Source organism: Hetaerina americana, unplaced genomic scaffold (assembly GCF_022747635.1).
Source record: "Hetaerina americana unplaced genomic scaffold, ioHetAmer1.1.p SCAF_1, whole genome shotgun sequence".
Taxonomy (NCBI): Eukaryota; Metazoa; Arthropoda; class Insecta; order Odonata; family Calopterygidae; genus Hetaerina; species Hetaerina americana.
This window is the reverse complement of record NW_027286069.1, coordinates 4,914,921-4,936,937: the sequence shown is the minus strand read 5'-3', so window position 1 is coordinate 4,936,937 and position 22,017 is coordinate 4,914,921. Positions and strand designations below refer to the sequence as shown.

At 33.0% G+C, this 22,017-nt stretch overlaps 1 protein-coding gene across 1 annotated transcript in view; it reads right to left on the bottom strand.

Annotated features, from left to right (window-relative positions):
* The window catches only part of Piezo (piezo type mechanosensitive ion channel component), a 175,267-nt gene that overhangs the window by 68,918 nt on the left and 84,332 nt on the right, over positions 1–22,017 (bottom strand). The window contains exons 8-12 of the mRNA XM_071584971.1: positions 13,836–13,898; positions 11,418–11,643; positions 8,170–8,294; positions 3,749–4,015; positions 2,044–2,182 (exon numbers count right to left, since the gene is read on the bottom strand). Of these exons, the coding sequence (XP_071441072.1) occupies positions 2,044–2,182; positions 3,749–4,015; positions 8,170–8,294; positions 11,418–11,643; positions 13,836–13,898 (820 nt within the window). The remainder of the gene's footprint in view (positions 1–2,043; positions 2,183–3,748; positions 4,016–8,169; positions 8,295–11,417; positions 11,644–13,835; positions 13,899–22,017) is intronic.

Here is a 22,017-nt window from a genome sequence, read left to right as displayed (position 1 = left end):
TTAGATCCTAATAACTTTAATGCACTGCAAGAAGCAATCCTTTGACTTTTGCTGAATCAAACCAATTAATAATGCTTAATTTGACAAGTAAGAGGGAAAAAACACCTTTAAAACTACTTTATTTCAAAGGAAACATTAACAAAATGTACTATATACATGTGTAATTGCAAGTTGATGCAAGTTCAGTTTACAGATTCCTGCTTCTGATGTTGAAAAATACTTCTCATGAAGGTGTTCATTCAATTTAAAGAAAAGAAAAAAGTCACATAAAGCTAAGGACAATGGGGAAGATGAGGTGTACATTTCAAATTAATTTTTTCAAGATAATTATGACTCCATAATGGGTTTTGCAGAAAATACTATGCACAAAAATCTCCTGCACAATTTTTCAGTTAACAACATATGTGTAGTACCAATGGAATTTTCAATATTGCAGAATATAACAGTTGCTTTTAAATGTGGCCTTTTGCAAATTCATGGTCGACAAGAATTTTCAGTACATCCCTAAAAATGACCAATTTACAGTTGTGCTTGCTCATCCAACATCATTCCCTGAATATTTAAAAAATTATATTAGCATAACATTTTCAGAACTGGGGTTTTTTTTTGGTAGTAATGATGCTGGATAAATCCATCCAAAGACTATTAAGGTGTGATCTCAGGATCAAAATAATGTAGCTAAGATTCATTTGCAGTGGTAACTTTCAAAAAACCACTCATATTCCAGTGACACCAACTTCAACTGTGAACAAACTTGCATGCAAAGGTGCTGTTGTTTCATTATGAGTAGTTCCAGTACCCACTGCGCACAACAGGTCTCATATGCAGGTCAACTGTAACCAACATGTGGGTGGTGACCGATGAAATTTTCTACATTTTTGATGGTGCTCTTAAATTAATTCAATGATGTTCTGTCACAATGGCAGTGGTGGAGTTAATGCTAAATTCCATAAGAGTAGCGTTTGGATCTCCAGGTCCACCTTCCTTTGAAAGTGATTGAAAATGAATTTGATATCCCCACTTTATACATTTTCAACTATCTTCCAGGAATATCATAGTGATGATAGGCCTCGACTGGTGATTTGTCCCGGGGAAAGCAAAATTTCAATGCAGCATTGTGTGCTGATTCCTTTGCTATGCCACAGGCAAAGTGAACATATTTAAACTTGAAATTACCGCTGATGACGCAATAACACTGAAGTTAAATCAATATAATTAGTACCACATATGCACCAACAGTAAGCTAATAATGCATGCAATATAAAATTAAATGTTTGCACAAATTATACAAATAAAACATCTTTTGGCCTCTTTTTATTGAATGCCACTTGTGCAAAGGTTCAAAAAGTCAAAGCAAAAACGTACGGTGAAGACTACTGGATTCAGATAAATTGCACAAATGGCAGTGATTTAAAATTATATGTGTGCACCTTAGCTCTGCTCACCACAGAACTGATCTTATCATAATTAGGGGCAGTTGGAAAGAAATAGGGAGTGTGAGGTGAGTGAGGAGTGTCCAGGGGCAAGCACACAAATACATGGAGAATGAATTATTAGTTTTATGTATGCATGTATGTGACCACCTTAAAATCAAGAGAATCTAACAAATTCTATAAATAACAGTTTTCATGATATAGACTTACTGATATGACATAATATGTAGGCATGAAGTTTTTTTATTCCTTGCTATATATTATCTACACTTTTTTTGCTATGCCATCCAAAATTTGGACATTTTTAAAATTTCACGAGTGGAATGCCCCTAAATAATTAAAAGGATTGGTTGAAAAAAAGACACTGAGGATTATTCAGTAATTAAAAAATTAAATCAGTAAAGTAAAAATTAAAAAATTAAAAATTATTCAGTAAAGTAAAAACAAGAACTGTAGCAAACAGAATCCAAAAAAATTATTCCAAATAACTTCCAACTATTTTTGTATTTTTTACATAGGCATCAAGCACTCTTCTCTTTACTCCCAGCTTTTATTGAACCACTTTCATATGCTACATTTGTCCATGCCAAAAAGGGTGTTTAAAAAATACCTTGACTGGTTGCTGTGGTAACTGAGATGACAAATGGTTCAGCGGTGACTCCTACCACAGTAGAAGCGGCATTTTTCAACTCCCATCGTTCTTGAGAATACTGTCTCAAGGTAATCCAAAACATGACTGTGTAGAGACTCTAGAAGTAAGTATTTATCATTAGTGATTATTTGAGACAGTATAAAGATAATAATTAAATATAAACTCAATTTCAGACAAGACTAAATGCTGCTGTCATTTGCAAAACATCAATTAATGATTCTTCTGAGTAGTGACTAAAAATTAATTTCTGATATAATGGAATCTAATAGACAATAGGCTCATTCTTTTTTAAATGATTTTGATTGCTAGCAAAAGAGCTACACCAATTTCATTAGAATAATTGTGCTTTAAGTCCCTGGCTTATGTGGATTGGCATTTTTGCAGATACACAGCCACATGGCATTAATGCACTACACTGTGATTCATTTTTCCCATTAATGTCACTGGCATACACGTAGGTTGTTTAATACATGGCACCATTTGTCCATTACAGAAGACAACAGGCAGACAAGCAATTAATGTATAATACTTTCAGTACAAGTAAATTTTCTGTTTACTTATAATTTATACCAGCTTTTTCTAGCCTCATTTATGATTATTGAACACGGTGACACACGAGAATAATTGAAATTGCACTCCAAAAAATGAATATCTCCCACTGTGGGGTTGCATTAAAACTTCAATCCTTTGGGTGAATGAATGGGGGGTGCAGATTCAATTGAAAGAGTTTATTTCCCATTCAAAACAAAGAACCCTCAACTGCACAGAATACATGCAATAGTAACATACAACAAATCAAGGGAACCCCAATAGAAGATTAGTCCCTATTCTGATGTAAGCTTTTCTTTTCTCTCCTAATAACTCTCTCATTGTTAGCAAAAATAGAGGAAATATCACAGGCTTGGACTTGGACTTTCTGTATTTATTACAAATGTACTTATGACTTCAGGGAATTTGAAGAGCAAAATGCTATCAATTAACTCATGAAAATAGGCAGGATTTTACAATTAAATGCCAAAACAAATGATTTTGTAACAGGGCTACAATTTATTCCGAGTAAATTACGAAATTAAAACTTGATGGAGCTGTAAAAAAAGCATGAAAGGCAAAATTTCTCAGGAAGCTGAGAAACAAAAGCCCAAACATATTCAATCCTCAGTCTAGGACAATTGTCAAATGTTTTTAGAAGGCACCCAGGGCAGCAAATGATGCTATTTCATGCTAAAAAACGATATATGTTGAGAAGAAAAGTTAGCATACAAACATCACTGGATGAATATGTAGATAAAACAGAAACGAAGATATCTTATTACCTATACACAAACGCCTGAATGAATTGTGTAGGTATTCGTTAGCATTTTCATTTAATAATGAACTACTTTACACATGCATGATGCATGCAATGAATACATTTCAATTTTTTCACATTTTGTTGATTGCTGTTGTTCTACTTTCTGAAAGAACACATCCATTTTTTCATTTAACAAAGTGTTTAAAATTTTACCTTTTTCCAGAGTCCTACCTCTGATTTATAATGGAAATGCAAAGCCAATGACAGCATCAATCTCAATTGATAACTTTATCACACGAACTTTGCACTGACTAGATTTGAATGAAGCGTTGAAATGATCTGTAAACAGATTTAAAACTAAAAAAATCTTACCTTTATTAAGATTGGTTTGAAGGGAAGATATTTAGGCTTAATGAAACCAATTTGAGCCAAATTGATTCCTTCCACAGAAGGTGGGAGTTCGTCATCAGTAAGATTCATTCCATAGACATACTGAGCAATTAACAGTAGCTCAGCATAAGCCACAAGAAATGGAGAACAGTGAAGCAATGATCTGCGCTGATTAGGTATCATCCAGAGAACACTTGCCCATAACAACAGCACAAAAGTGAGCCAACTATGATAGGTAATACTCCAAGCCTAGACAGGAATAAAAACAAATACATAATTTAATAAGTATTCAAATAATATGCATAAAAATATTTATGAGTAAAATTTCTATCACTGATCACAAATTTATGGACAAAATTGTTCAAGCATGAGTTTTAAAATTCAACATCCTATTTTCAGATGACAAATTTAATTAGCTAATATAGCAAAGCAGAAAAAATTAGGATTTTAAACCCTGAAAGAAATACCCCTCTATGAGGTACAATGGAATGACAGAGGGGATCATTTGAGGAATAGTAACAGAGAAATCTAACACAGAGGGGAAGAGAGGCAATGTGGGGTAGCAGTAGTATTTAACAAATGGTTAGGAAGATGAGAAGTAGAGCAAGTAATTGATCAGATGTTTTAGTAGATAAACAATAAGATCTAACGAGCTTGTTTCCTACCCGGGTTTACATTCCAAAAAGTAATTACAGGGAGAAAGAAGTATACTTGAAGTATAGAAGCAACTAAAGAATATGACCGTGGTCGTTCCTGGAAGAAAATACTTAACGATTGGGGAATGGAATACATTAGTGAATGAAGAGAGAGACAGGGTAAGTTGGGAAAGTATGATACATAAACATGGACTGAATTTGGAGTAGAGCAATGATAAATAGACTACAAAGACTCAAATTATTGAAAAACAGAATAATAAAAAATATCTATGGACTCTTATCTATCCCTTTCAAAATATCAATTATAACAGTTTTCTCCATAACAAACCTTATGCTTGGCGACCAGGAAGTTCAATGCAGATTATTAATATGAATCAATTAAGTCACTCACAAACCCTCTCTCGCTAATTGGATTGTCACGCCAAATATCATAAAAAATATCCGCAACAATATCTGATATTCATAACCAAAAAATTCGATACTCCTAATATTTATATCAAATACATAACTCATCCCCCTGATATAGATACCATTCCCAAACTTTATACAATAGTCTACCCGTGAGCAGCAAGCTATCATCACAGTAAACATTTTCCAAAAACAGCTAAAACAATGGTTACAGCAAAAGTAAAATTTAAATGAAGATTAATCAAGACAATATTCATAATACTAAATTGTAAATAAATTACCAGTATTCCAATTAATTACAAAATGCAAATGATTGTGAAAACATAGTGTAAGCGTAAATCTAACAAAGTCAACTATAATGTTATGGATATGACATTATGTAACTTCTCCAATAAATCCTTATTCTATGCTTACTTGACATTGCTGTATAAAGCTGTAAAACCATATTTTGTGCTGTATATCTCAATTTCATTATCTCCGTCAAAATTCTGTCCTTCGTTTGAAACCATATGTTGTTTACAGATAGCATTACGATTTGTCCACTTTGTGGTATCTTCGTACCTTTTTGAACTCTGCAACATTTTTATGAGCAATCCTACTAGAGCTAATGCCTTATTGAACATTTATCAGAACAGAATAAAAAATCAAATAAAAATGACTAGAAGAAAATAATATAGTTTTGCAAGAGAAATGGCTTATTATTGACTAACAACTGGTTCACAAATCACAATACCCATGGTTAAACATGGAAAATACTAGGAGAAATAGAGACATTATTTGGTTTATATTATGGTTAGAAACAAATTTTGGAACAGAGATAGTTCCCCAGGAGTGGATACAGATTAAGATCACAATTAGTGCTCATGAATGTGTAATGTCATATCTAGGAGGTTAAAAAGGGAGTAAGTGCTAGGAAATGAATGTATGAACTTGAACAAAACAATAATAAAGAGACAGCAGGGAGGAATTGATAATTGCTGAATGAGACCAGTGGATGATGGGTACATTAGAAGCAAGGTGGAGATTTCTCAGAATATGAATAATGAAAGCTGCAAAAAAAACAACTATAATGGAAAATAGTGAAAGGATTAGGAAGCCATGGATTACAGAAAAGATGATTAGAAAGATAAACAAAAACAGGAGGGGAAGAATGCAACCAGTACGTATTAGGAAGCAAAAGCACAAAGAGCTAAGCAATAAACTTTACGGCAGTTCACACAGTGCATTTTTCAATGAAGCTAGATGGCAACAGCTCATGCTTGCTACAAGGTGCTGGGTGCTAGGCTTGCTTCATTGATGGTTGCCAGCTCACACTGAGCTAGGGGTACAATGCACGAGTATTCATTTTCTAGAATTCAGCCATGAATAGGTGGTGCTCTGCAGAGGACTAAAATATCTCAGCTGACTTGCACAAGGGATTAACACAAGTATTAGAGACATTGCACTGTACTGAGCAGTGAAGCAATGGATGAATATGTTGGGTCATTACTATTACGTGGGTTTTTCTATTAGTCCTCGGGATAAAAAAAAAACATTATATTGGGTATTTTTTTATTTTTCAACATAATCTTCTTTTAACTTTACACCCTTTTTCCAGTGTTTTTCCAACTTTTTTCAAGCTGCTCAAAGATTGGAATTTCAGAAGGTTCTCACGATAGGTTTATGTGTTGGCTATGACCTCTTCATTCGACATGAATAGTGGAGGTGTCACGTTTGCTCTCAGTAAATAATAAACAGTTATGTGGTTAATTTGGAGGATAATTTGGTGCTTTTCTGTCGCAAACCTGCTGACGAGTTTATAGTTAATATATATATATACATATATATATATATAATATAATATATATATGTATATGTATATATATATATATATATATATATATGTATGTATATATACACCTTCTACGTGGGCGAATGCACGACCGCACTTTCCCTCCGTATGAATAACCACCGATATTCCACCAAATCTCCCACCTTTCTTAATTATCCCATCCCTACTCACACCGCTTCCCACAATCAATCTTTTGACGACTGTTTCTCCGTTTCGGTGATTGAAATCCTTCCCAAATCTGCGAGTATAATAGAGGTGAGAACCCGCGAGATGGCGCATATCTGGGTGGCCCAATCATTCAAACCGCCCGGGCTGAACCAAGCCCACTGAATGCATCATATGGCTGCCTACATATCCCCCCCACCCCCTTGTTCATTTCCTATTGGTCCCTTTACCTCTCCTTCCCCCACCTCTCCCCCGCACATCCTCTCCGCTCTTCCCCGAGAACGCCATTCTGAAGACGACAGCCGTGCTGTTGAAACGTCAAATAACAAATTTTGAGTGTCCTTTCTTTGTGTCTCTATATTCTAAAAATCTAAATCTGTGTTCATATATATATATATATATATATATATATAATATATATATAAAATATATTATATATATTATATATATATATAATATAATATATATAATATATATATATAATATATATTATATATATATATATATATATATATATATATAAGTTATAAATATTACAAAATCGACTGTAGTAACCAGATTAGTCTTCGAGTGACTTTATTTTACTCCCAAACTTGAAAAAATGGCTCAGCAGAAAACAATTCATTCTGGATTAGGAAGTCATCTCCAACACAGATGCCTATGTTGAGGGCCTTCTGAAATCCTGCATTTTGAATGGCTTAAAAAGGTTAAAAATGCTGGAAAGTGTATTGAGATAAATGGAGATTATGTTGAAAAATTAAAAATCTACCAAAAATAATTTATTTTTCTATATTTTCATAAGGACTTATAGAAGGACCCACAGAGCACCCATGAGTTTGGGTCACCACTTATTAAGAGCATACCCATGAATTTGCTAGCCACTGTTTTTACTTTTGGACAGTCAACTCAGCTTAGGAAGAGGAGGAAGTACCTAGGACTGACTACTTTCCACCAAACCCCATTCTGAAGCAAGCCTTTTGCAAAATATATGATAGAAATTGCATTCTTAGGGCTTGTAATCCTCATCATAATAATATTTATTAATATAGCACTTAAGCAATAAGAGGTTAATATTAATAAACAACACTGTATCAACCTCAATTTGACAATATGAGGAAGTTGTTCATAATATTCTCAACCATAAATAAAACTAACATCACTATGATGACAGCACCAGATGGGGTATGTAATTTAATATTTAAAAATTGACAGTAACTGTTAATTGACATGCACTGACTAAAAACAATCCCCAATATACACAGATATAAAACCTCAGTCAAAAAAGCCTGCATAGTAACCAATATATCCGTAAAAATAAGATAATGCAAAATAAAGCAACTTACCATCATTATAATATTTGTAGCAATGTATGATGAGCGAGTAATTATTTGGAAAACTGATATAATTGCATCAACAATTTGTTCCAGGGGGCTGGATTCCATTTCAATGTCCTCAATACCAGTGGCAGCTGTAACAGAAAGTTCTGAACTTGAACTTAAATATGTAACATGAATTTCAAATTGCAAAATCCAAATTTATCATTTTTTTATTATCACGTATAGTTATAACTAGTTAATATTTGTTCTCAGAGTTCTCATAGTCATGCATGGTTCTCAAAACTTTAATTAGACTAGTATAATTTATTAGACTTTAAAATTAAAGAAATAAAACACATCTATTAGAATTATCATATTTTTTAGAATTTATGATTTTTACACTTTGAAATTGCTGCAGTTTAATGCACATTAGCGGATGATTCCGTTAAAAGTTACTGCTGTAGCATCTCTTGCAGTTTCTTTGTATTAGAATTGAAATAAAGATTATTTATAATTACTTCAGTCATACTAATTATTTGGAGTAAAATCACCAATAGAATTTGCAATTTCACTGCATGAATGTTTAAAATAAACTTCTTAGAACTGATAGCTTTCATGAAGATTTGTGTGCCTACATAGAAGGCTTGGAAAAGATAACCAAAAAACTAAGTCATTAAAGTTATAGTTAGTCTAATAGAAAGTTAACTCACTTAAATTAAAATTTACATTAATTTTTCATTATTAAAGCTGTTTAGAAAAATAATCAGACTTAAAGTTGTTTCTTTTTTTATGCACTTTTATTACTAGCATTTGACTGAAATTTCAAATTCTTCCCTTTTTTTATACCATGAGAAGAATTAGAATTTATTGGTTATTATCATCACTGAAGGTGCAAATCTTTGATTTGTAACTAAAGCATAGACAACTGCTAATAGTTTCCATGAGTTAACTTCTGGCCATTTAAGAAATTGACAACAGTGGGTGGACTAAACTGAGAAACAAGGTCCAAGAGTCACAACAACTGAAATTTTCCTTGAAAAAGGTTGTTAATTATATTATTATATTTGGTAGTCTATTACATGAGGTAGGTTTTGGATGGACACAGGCTGGACATGCCTACATTTCAATGTCTTGCCTAACAAGACATAACCTGACACCCCACGCAGTTATTCAATTCCACATACAATTTGCTTATCTTCATTTTGTCCAATGTGTGTATCCTTTTCCTCCCCCTTACGCTCTTGCCTAATGCTCTCCCCTCTATCACAGTCTTCAACATCTTATTGCCAATCAAAATGCTCTCCATCCATCTTTCCCACCTCCTTTGGATTTTTCCAACAACCCCCTCCCTTCCCACACCACTTCTATGTCCACATTTCAAAAGTCTCCAATCTATGCACACCATCATGACCATGTTTGTATGTGATGCAAAACAACCATGCTCCATATTTAAGTTTTAAATAGTCTTTTCTTAACATCCTCATTCAACTCAATTCCCTCCTCCATGTGAAAGTTTTTTTCCTAATGCCATTCTTATCCTCATGTTCCTAATACTTTGACCATGTTGGTCCAAAACCCTTCTAAGATAGGCACTGGTACATCTGTTCTAATTTTTGCAGTCTTATTTTAATGATAAACTTAGCTTTCCATTTTCTCAAAAGCCATATAACCTTTGTTTTTTTCTATTTATTGTCTCCCCATACCTATCACGCAGATTTTCTTTTGTGTTCAGCATTGATGGTAACCCTTTGGCTGGCCGGATAACTGAAGCTTAAAAATCCACAATCCTGGTTTTACAAATTCCTCACTAACTTCCATTCCTATCTCTAATTCTTCCAATGCCACTGCACGAGTAACCATTTCTTCACACATAACCTGATAACATGGAGCAAAGCATGAGTGATAATCAACATCTCTTCTAACTCCTCTTCCTGAAATTGTCCATCCTGACACTACATACAACCTCCACATGAACTTGAGCAGTCTGGCACATTGCTGTTTCCAAAATATTGCACGCCAATAAAATTCAAACAAATATATTACAAAGACAAGGATAGTAATAGTAATACTGACTGTAACATTGATGAAATGGAAGACAAAATCCTTCCATGGCCTGTGATGAAATCCAAGGTTATTAAATTATGAATCTTTTACGAGTCCCTTTGAAAGAGAATTCCATGCTTTTCATTCAGGGAGCATTATCATTGGTGAGAGATAAATGGCATCGCGTCATTCTAAGATTTTTTTAAAGCTTAGGATATAAATAGGGAAGCATTTTTAATTCACTAAAATCAATATTATTCACTAAAACCAAATAGAATTTTTAAATACTATTAGAGTAAAAAATATTGATTTTAAAGAAGTAACAAATAATTTTATATTGTTTTGCAACTTAAAAAGATGAAATGATATCATATCCCATCTAAAATGCAACCCCACTTATAGTGCTGTTGTCATTCACTCTTCTTAAGTGTGTAGTGGTTTTATAGCTTCATCATATACCTCATAAACTGATGTGAACTTGCAAGCAATGATCAATACCATTGCGAAACAAAAGTTCATTGACTGCCCAAGCGGGCAAGTATAAACCGTCCCGGTGAGTGAAATCCCACCTTTACCGGTCATTGTACATAAGAAACGCATGGCATTGAAGAAAGAAACATGGCTGAGGTGGAAATGTGGTTTGCGAGAAAGTGAAACTTAGAACTAGGAATAAAATATGAATTCTCATTCTAACAAGAAAGGAAAGCCGACAGGGAACGGCTTTTTAAGCTTCACTATGGTATGACCAAATTTATAACATTGTAGCAATACTTGTGTGTGACTAAACTTCATAGATAACATTGGGTTAAAAATCTAAACACAATACAGCATATTTTTCTAGCATGAAATACAGAGAGAACTCTAAAAACACCTTGTAGATGTAAAACTTCAAAGGATGCATGAACTCATTATGTGAATTTTCAATCGTAGAGTAAATCATCAAATCCTTCATGGAGTACAACAAAAAGTGAATTTGTAGTAATATGAAGCAATCACAGCAGGGTCAATTATACTTTTAAAAAGTTCAGCTGAAATGCTGGCTAGTAAAAAAATCAATGGCATGAACAACACTGTACTTGCCTTCTTTGAAAAATGCATTTATTCTCAGGCATTATGAACAGATATGCTAATGAATCTTATATTCCACAGCGGAGATCCCAGACCAAAGAAGTATTTATTACCTAAATTATAATCAACATGACCAAAAACCTAAGATTTTTCAATAACATTACCGTTTTCAAATTGCTGCATGTGTATTTCTTCAGGGTTTTTATCCATCTCAAGGTCAGTGCCATCTGGGCCAGTTGTATGGGCCCAAATCACACTGCCTGTTGCATCTTGAGTCAAAGATGAGGTGTCTCCTTTTTTCAATCGAATTGAGGCTCCAGTAGCACTGTATTTGGATGCTGGGGGCTTTCGAGTCCCACCCACTCTCCCAACTCTTCCTGTATGCATCAACTGTCATATGCATAAGTTGTGCAAGAAAAATGAAGTCAATACAATTATACACTTTGCCAGAGAGCAAATTGCTTTTGATGGCTAGAGTGAATTCTTTGAAACTGTTATGAACATCATCAATACTTTGACACCTGATAACAGTAGGAAGTCAAATGAAATTTAGTCTTGCTGTAAATTATATTTGAATACTCATGAAATTTCATGCTAAGTGCTTTAAATTGTCTAAAATATAGTTTACTTGAATTACAATTACTCATAAATTTTAATCTACAGAAAATATCTAGAAATGCAGAGTAATTTCTAATTTGTTCAAACATTACTGAAGTGAATTATATTGCAATAGTAAGCACATCTTTGCAATGGTAGCTGAAAATTTAATTACAATGAAAAGAAAAAAGTAGACTCCACATACAGCAAGAGCCTTCATATCTTACTTCCAATTCTAACATTTTGTCTGAATATTAGTCTTATCCACTCCTCATGTTTGCAAAAAATGATTTCTATGATATTTTTGTCAAATTATACTACCTGTAAGGCAAAAAATTTATTCAAAAATTTAAATTGCCTAAAAATGTACTTAAGCTATGATGAAATTTTTAATCTTTCAATTTTTTTCATGTTACTTTATTTTAAGAATATTTTTATGTAGGACATGAAGACTCTTCCACTGTCTGAACAGGATGGTTCTCCCTGAAAATACTTCCTCTATTATCTCCTTTTTAGGATAATTAAATATTAATATTTTTAGGGCATCAATATCAAAAAGGTATCACATGCTGTGGGAATACTTCAATGAAGTTACATTTACTTTCGTGTGATTGCTACACTAATATGTAAGGTGCTCACAAGTTTACTCGCACAAAATGCATTACAAAAATAAGGCCAAATCAATGAAGTGAAAAAATTACTACATATTTTCTTTATTGTGAAATTTTAAATAATCAAACAAACTTAAGTACAGCATATTTTAAGGGCTAATTAGATGCAAGAAAATTATAATATTGATGATAACTTTAAAATACATTTAGCACTTCAATAATGATTTTTTAACATAATTTGATCGAAATGCTGTTATATTAGTGAGGTGACACCATTTATCTAAGTGACCTTGATTGAGCCAAGGAATAATTATTATTTGTAGAGAATTAAAGAAATTCCAAACCATCACCAAAGCAAATGTGAATGTTTTTATGTGCTACTGGTTGTGGGAATACACTCTTAAGGAATAAAAATGACAAGCATGCCACAAATACCTACTGGTGTGCTCTCATCACAACTGCAAAGGTGAGCATAGTCAGTCCCAGCCTGATATTCAATCTATAGATACAAGCAACCACCATATAGGAAAATAAGATAAAGCAAGGGTGCATGTCTGTAATTAAAAACAGCACAAGTACTTCATGCAATAATTAAACAGCTTAATATTATACACAGTCATCAACCATAATTCAGAGAAAAAATTAAAGGGATGAAACATAGCTAACAAATGCAAAATTAAATCAAACAATAGATAGGTAGATATAGGTTAGATAGATATCAATGATGAAGTACATAAAAACTAAAAGAGTTTCATCCATAATAACTTATGGAACCTTCACCACACAGATATATATGCTACCACAGAATATATATACATATAATTAGAAGCAGAGTTATTCGTAAAAGAATATCTACTCTAGAACATTACATAAATGTAATACTCAAAGCCAATATTAGATTAGAGATATCAAATGCTGGTTTCATAAAGTATTTGAAATATTAGCTTTACAAAGAAATTTACATTTTTCCATGCACAAGTAGAAAAGAGGTCAAAAATACAAGCGTGCAGATGATCATTACTTATCAAACCAAGAAAAAATGTACTTATATACATTAAAACATTTTAAAGTACTATTTTTAACAACTAAAGACAATAATTACTTCATATTTTATCTATAAAATATACTTCAATAACTATGAAGATATTCTATTACTGGACACACATTTCTATTACTATTTACACATACTGTAATAGAAAAAATTCTAATTTTTTTGTTCTTCCAACTGCAATCATTCACAAGCAGGATTCTCCTCAACCCGAACTACCTTAGTTTAATCTACCTTCCAGACTCATCAAATATGAAGCAATTCTCCTTCAAATAGTATAATTCCCTAAGGTTACCATAAGTTCACTGCAATAGATTCCTTCTTACCTCAACTTTATCTTCCCCAAATTCCTCTCTTTTGAGTTCAGCTATCTCCACCACGTGCCTTCCCTTTAATACATATAAAAAATATGCAGTTTGCAACAAAATTTGAATAGCAAAACATTCTATTGACTTCTGCACAAATTCATAAGACACACAAGGATAATAACTCGCTCAACTAATTCTTTGTAAAGGATAAATGAAGCCTGAAGTACAGATGGATTTTCTATGAATGGTAGAAATGAAGTAACCATGAGAAGAATGGAGATGGAAAATGATGATGCCCCAAATATAAATGCACAAACAAAAAATAATCTATAATCTACAACACATGGAAAAATAGGTGCAGCAGAAGAGGAAAGCATATTATTTTACATAAACTCTTCTTCTTGAACATCTACAAGATAGCAGAAATAAACAATGAACACTTACTATTTCATCTAATTAGGTACATTATTTGATTATTTACATTACAAAACATGTGGATGTAATTGTTTTATAAAACAGTATCATCAAAGTAAATTTCTTCACTAAATAGTTGACTGATCCAAAATGAATGATCACTTGTATTTAGTAACAAAGTCAAAATTAATAAGTTTAATTCATGATATATAACATTGAAAGTCATTTAAAACAAACTGTGATTTCAGAAGCAACAAGGAACATATGCAATTTTGTACAAACATCTTAACTCTCTCTACAAATGTAGCAGATGTATATGACCCTGTGCACAAACAATATATGGAAAGTGCAACAAAACTTTCCAACAACATGAACTATGTGCCAACATCAACACAAGGGAGGCTTGGACTGTAATGCAGTTTGGGTTTGCAAGAAGATAAACAAAGGGAGAACAAAAACAAATCATAAATAAATAGAAGCTTGATAACACTTATAGGAAAAAGCTAACATACTTAAAGGTAAGACAAATAAACATTTAAGAAGGAATCAAATGAAGAGACAAATAATCAGTGGCTCAACTGTTTTTTTCATATTCTTTGGAAGATCTCCAATGTGGTGCTGTCTAGAAAGTGGTTTCCCCCTTAATTTACTATTCTCATAGGAATATATGACAAGTATTTATGAGTTGAAATATTCTCAACTCAAAATACTTTTTAAACATTTGTGGGATTTCAATCACTTTTGCATTCACAACTAATTCACCACACTTTTGTGGGAAGAAGCTAATCCATTATAAAACAGTTGAGAAGATAAAATAGTGCAATAATCCATTGAAATGGATAAAAATAATTGAGATCAACCAAGATAATCGAACATACTCGAACCCTTATTGAAGCAGCACGAGACCATGGTATCGTCCGCCTACGTGAAAGTCCAGATGAAGGATTGGGGTGAGAGGACCGAGGTGGGGATGAGGGGGGCAGGGAAGCCGCAGCTCCCACCCCACCCCTCACAGCCCCATTCCAGCTCACTTGGCCCCTTTGTGGAGGAGATAGCGTTGGGAGAACCCCATCGTTCCCCCCCTGTGAGGCCAATGCTACATGTTACACAACACCAGTGATAGACATTAAATCTTCAATTACCCAAACCATGGAGATTATTAAAAGCAACACAACAACACTCAATAAGTAGCACCTGGGGATGTAACCATAAAGTCTGAATCAAGATAGACAAATGACAGCCAAACTAGTTGAGTAACTTGACTTTGATTACCTCATTTTCCAAAAACACTTCTCAACCTTAAAATAAAACATATCTTAAAAATCAATAAAAGCAGGAATATTTACCGTAACACCAATGAATGTCATATTTATTGTTTAAACATTTACATTTATTTTATAAGCATTAACAAAATGAAAAACTTGTTTTAAAATAGTTTAATGAAATAAGTATCATTGTAAATATCATGACTAATCCACTCATACAAACAAGGATTTTCAATATGCTATGTAAGCAAGCACGAGGAGTGTATGTGTGAAAAATTAAACTTTTCCAAAATAAAATTTATACAATTGTTACCACTGCAATTCTTAAAATTCAACTGCAATTTATCACATGCTAATAATATTTTATTAAGGGATGATTTCTAATGGGGACAATCTAAAAATATAAATGTTTACATTTTATCATCCATTTACTCTTAAATTGCTTGTGAATTTGTTCAGTAATTTCAAGCTTTTGATGCAAAAATTCATGCCATATATTTCTCAACAGTGAATAATATATGCATTAATATAGGTGGAGCTATAATTCCTTTACCTTCCTCAAAAATTTCCATTTTTAAAACGGAAAATGGTTGACAAAATATTTTAATAAAAATAATAAATAGTTAAGAGAAAAGAAGATAATTATAATTCCTTAAATTTTAGTCCACCCAAAAAATATTTGCCTGTTTAGTAGAGCACAAATGTTTGCTCTAATTAGAGAGATCAAAAAATTTTCATGACACAATTTAGTTTTACTGGGTGGCAACTATCCCAGAACAAGTTGACTTTAGACTTTCCTTTTCGCATTCTGAATTCTGGTGCATATAGAAAGTAATCTAATAAAATTAATGCCATAAAGATACATAGCAACATACCCATTTTTCATGATTTTTCATGATTTTTCATGATCGTCTGATGATAGCAACTCATAGTTCCAATTAAATAAATTTAAAAGAAACTTAGAAGATGACAACAAAGACAAATAAATTATAATTTGAGCCATTTTAAAAATTAATTCAAAGGACAACAAATATGGGTTAACTTTTCTAATGCAGCCAAGCATCACACACGTTAACTAAATTGCACACCAACAACTACCCACCAACATTCACTTTATCTTAAGATTCAACTAATTATGAAGGCATTATTAGTTGCATCTTATCATATGAAAAATACATTTAGGGCTTCAAATTGGAAAAATGCAAGAATAAATGCTTAAAACTAACATTGTAAATCACATTGATATTATTAGAATGAATGTATATTTAATTATTACAGAATTGCTTCAAAAAAGACAGGACCAAACTAGTGTTCGCCTCGGGCTAACGTGGATTCCGGCTGCCCCTCTTCCTTCCCATACAAATTGTACACATTTTTGCAATGGGGATATTCATGAGTGCTAAGCAAAATTCAATATGCAAACATGATATAGATGCATGGAAACCCCATTCACACCTCTACCACAAGTTACAGTCTTAACTGATAGCACACTCATAAACTCAATGTGTTAACATTATTGTATCATTATTACGTCAATGGTATAGCACTACTTAAAATAAAAGAGAAGCAATAAGGGCCAATACAACTATCTTTTACATGACAAATAGTCACTCCATTGGGCTTGCTAACTTAGGCAGAATTCAAGTTTGCCCCATGAAGAGTGAAATGCCTATATTAATTAAAATTTTTGTAGAGGGAGAGGGGGTTCATGGAAGTTAAAGCTTAATGTGAATAAAAGTAATGCAGAATTAGGACTTTTCACTAGTTAATCACGCCAATGATTGTCTGATGACATTTTCATCACCTGAAAACTTATTCTTTACAAATTCAATGACTAAAATGATCCTTGCAATATTTTTATGAGTTCATAAAAATAAAGTAAAAATAAAGTAAAAAAAAAAGAATAAAGTTTTATCAAGGCAGTATTTTTCACCAAAAACAGGGTCTTTAATGGAATGGATACATTGGAAAACAAAATAACATGTTTGCAATATATGCTTGATCACTTTGTATGCAATCAAAAATACAATTTCTATATGGTACAATGTCCGATGATGATTCCATGATGACCCTGCTCACAGCCTAAAATTCATTTCTGAAATGCAAAATTTTCTGATTGGTTACCTCTTCAAATGTTAAATGATTTACTAACATTGTGTTTTCTATGTTGACTGCTGGCATTTTTCAGTGCTGTATACAAAACAACAAAAAATTAAGGAGGGAAGCTAAAATTTCTAAAAGTCAATGAGAAATCCCATATTTTTCAAGGAGGCTCAAATCTAGGTATTTTTTCCAGGTATTGACATTTTCAAAGAATGTGTGTGACTGCAAACCAGGTCAGGTTCTTACCATATCTTTAATACTTAATCAATATGCTCTTCTGATGAGTGGTTTCAAAAAAAAACAGACATTGAATATCTTGAAGTGACTAGAATAAAGTTTTATCAGAATCTTTCACGTAACTCTATTATCTTTATCTTCAACTTCTTGTCTTCAAAATTTGGCATTCAAAAGCTATTTCAATAGCCATGGCCTACCTTAGCACCTTTAGAGAATACAAAAGCTATCCTTTATCAATATATTATTCCTCATTGAATATTTATATTACATAGCTACAGCACAAAGTGGGTCAGAGTATTATTTTTTTAACCTTCTTCTCTTAGAGTTACAATGTTTTAAAATAACCAATATGGATGCATACGAAATTACCACTCACAAGTCAAATTCAATAGGGAGAAAATAGTTCACATTCACATGATGGATGACCAACAAGTGCTTTGAACAGAACTCCCTTCTCAGAACCACTTCAGATATCGAGTGGAGATTGTTAGTTGGCCGAGGGGGAGGAGAAGCTACATGATTACTTGGAGTGACTTCCCCATACACCAAACAATAAGTGAACAGTAATTGTTCAAAGTTGTCCTCATGCGTGTCACATTCATAGGGAAGCACGTTCAATCCAATGGAAGAACATTGACTGCATATGTTGACAACTGCCACTGATACTACATGTCGCTTTCCTCAGGCATATTTTTACCACAGAGTAAAGCAATTCAAACAGGGCTGAGAAGTCTTCAAACATGAACATAATCCAGCCCATAATGAAGAAACAGTTTTTGAAGCATGTCAAAAATTCAGTGCGCTCATTAATTAGCATTCCAAAACATGTCACTCATTTCAAATGTTTATTGGTGCCTAAAAGTATTAACTGAAGATCTTGCCATGATGTTAGTAACACTATATTCAATAATCATCATTTTTAAAAACAAGCTGAAATTATAGGAAGATAATTACAGTAACAGGAGAAATAAAACAATAATTTGATTTTTCCATTGCTTCAAATGACCCATCAACCACGGCAATTCTTTGTTGAAAAATTTCACCCAGGAATTCTTCACCAAGGAATATATTCTTACACTACTTCATTTGCCCTATCCTCCAGGCCCTTCTCCTTTGCCTTTTCCCTCCATCCCGCAAAGAAAAACTGAGATTACATACAAGGGATAATGCTGGTTAAAAGACCAATATGGCTATGGCTAAATACCTCAGAGATCTCTCCATAGAAGATCACTACATGGGCCATACAATAGGTCCTTAGAAAAAATATAATATAATTATTCTCGGTAGGTTTTTTCTTTTTTGACATAATTTTTTTTAACTTGACACATTTCCCAGCATTTCTTCAACTTTTTTAAGTCGTCGTATGATTTTTGAAGGTCCTCAATATAAGTATCTTTATTGGCGATGACCTCTTGGTCTGCCGTTGTTTCGTCTGTTATTTTCCACCACACCATTTTTTCAACTTTGAAAACAAAACAAAGGCACTGGGCCCAAAATCTGGTGAATACCGTGGGCATTGTAATAATTCAAACTTTAATTCCATGATTTTCACCACTGATACTTCACAGACAATGCACCTGTGCATTGTCTTTATGGCAGAGAAATTTTTCTTTGCCAATTGATGTTTTTTCTAGATTTCTTAACTCAACCAACGCAATAACAATGCATATTGGTCATCATTTATAGTTTGTCCTTGTGTAAGTAACTGAAGCAGATGATTCCAGGTGCATCCCAAAATATCACCATAGTCCATCGGCCATCACCTAGTCATCTCCAATTTCGCCATATTTGCCTTCTTCAGAGCTGGTTGACCTTTAGAAATCCACCGTTTCCATTCCTTTGTCTCTGGACAACAGTAGTGTATTCATGTATCATACACAGTTATGTATCAATGCAAAAACTTGTTAGGTTGCAACAAAACTAGCCTCTGACGCACAATTTCATTTATTCTCTACTGAGAGCAAATTAGGCACCCAGAATGTTTACAAACACAATTTTTCATGCTTAACTGAAAACACTATACCTTGCGGTATGCCTGTGGCCTCAACTATTTCACAAACTTTTCATTCGCCAATTCATTTATTGCTGAAAACCATATTATGGATTTTGTCAATCTTTTCAGTGGAAGTCACTTCCACTGGATGTCCTGAATGATGTTCATCATTTGTGGATGTAAAGCCACATTTAAACTCAGTCACCCAACTGTACACAGTTGCAAACACAAGATCAGATGTGCCATGATATGAACTTCATCAAACTCAGTTAGGATCTCTTTATGTATTAAGCCTTTTAAATACAACACACCAAACTCTTCTCTTCATTCCTCTAAATAAAAAAAGTTTGCTGCTTCAATTGAATATTAAAGTGAAACTACATGATGGATATAACTGAAACTTTAACAGTAGTCTGGAGAGATATGAGGTTTACTAAAAGCAAACTTTAATAGATACAAGTACCATCTCTTGAATTTTCTACTATTATTGAACTACCCACACAGCAATGCCTCAAAAAGAAGAAAGCACATCAGGATACATACATTATAAGGATAATGTTTGGAAGGAAATAATTAATGTTTACTTCATAGGTTGCAAATGTTTTTAAACAAAAAGTCTGAGTACATATTTTATCTGTTCTTGCATTAAACAATTCAATACTTGAGGACTTGAGAATTGATTTTAATGGAAACTTACAATTTATCAGGATGTCATGCTGTATAACAAGTGAACTTGATGAACAACTGTCATTCAATCTCACCAGAATTACCAAAAAGAAGAAAAACTATTTTGGTCTTAAGAAAACATTGTTAAACCAAGGCTTATTTTTCATATATTTCTCAATATTTGTTTTTAATCGATGTTTTGTCAAAAAATTGGAGACTCAAAAATGCATATCCTTACTTGTAATTGCAATTACATTAACTATGCAAACCATCAGTAATTATTACACATCAAATATTCTGGTAGGCATTCACTTGGAGGGGTACAGACCATAATACAATCCTACCTATTAAAAGGTATTATGGATTTAATAATTTTTAAGGAACTGTCAAATAAAAAAATCCTGCTGATACTGCATTACAATAATTCTTGCATTCATCATTTCTTATCTGAAGATTAAGATCATATGATTTACAAATCCCACACACAAATTCGGTTAAATATATGTGAAATATGACGTACTTATATAAACAAAAGGAGGAATGTATTTCATTCCATAATAACTTACTGATCTTTTATATCTGGAATCAAATATTTAAATTATCTGTCAAAGGGCTTCATCAAGGTCAATGATGCAAGCCTGACATTAAGCAGAATGTCTCAGCATCACATAGGCATACTCTGTCACTGAATATGAGTATATGAGGATTGTTCAATTAAAGGTGATATTAACATTTTTATTTTTGTAATTTATATTGGAAAAATTTAATTTTGCTTCAGACTCGATATATATTCCCTGTGATGGCCGGCAGACAGCTGATGTGGGTTCAATTGCTTTCCCAATACCCTCCCACCACCTTCCCTGCCACAAATCACCCTACCCTAGCCATCCGCATTGGCAGGAAAAAGTCATTATACTTATTTTTGGGACTGATCCTGCAATATCTATAGTACACATTTTTTTCTGGGAGTTCAATTGTACTTGAATGAAAGTTGCCTGTAAAACACTGGGGTATAAAACTGGGGAATCTTCCTCACTTTAAACTGTGAATGCTGGATTCTGTACAAGAAAACTGCTTGACATCAGGTCCACATCAGTAAACCTAAGTCCTCTGATGGAAACTTGAAGCGGTCAATCCCAGGTGTGAAAGATCAGAAATGTATTATCATATAACATATCACAATCTCCAAAAATGGCCTTTAGACATTTAGATTGTTTGAATTTGATTAATTCACCAAACAACAGAAGTTCAGATCATATTTTTTGTACAGAATACAGCAGAATTTCTACTTCACAAACCCACATTTTCACAGATGAACATATTTATGGACCATTTCATTGAGCTAGACCTTCTGTCTTTATTCCACCCAAAAAAAGTTGAATAAAAGCACAAAAAAGAAAATGCACAAAGGAAAAAAGGAAACCTTGAAGAAAAATGAGCCGACCCAAATGAGTACAGTACACCCGAGACTGTCCGCACTTTACAACCAACAACTCCAAAAGGGTTTCACAAAGATTAGTTT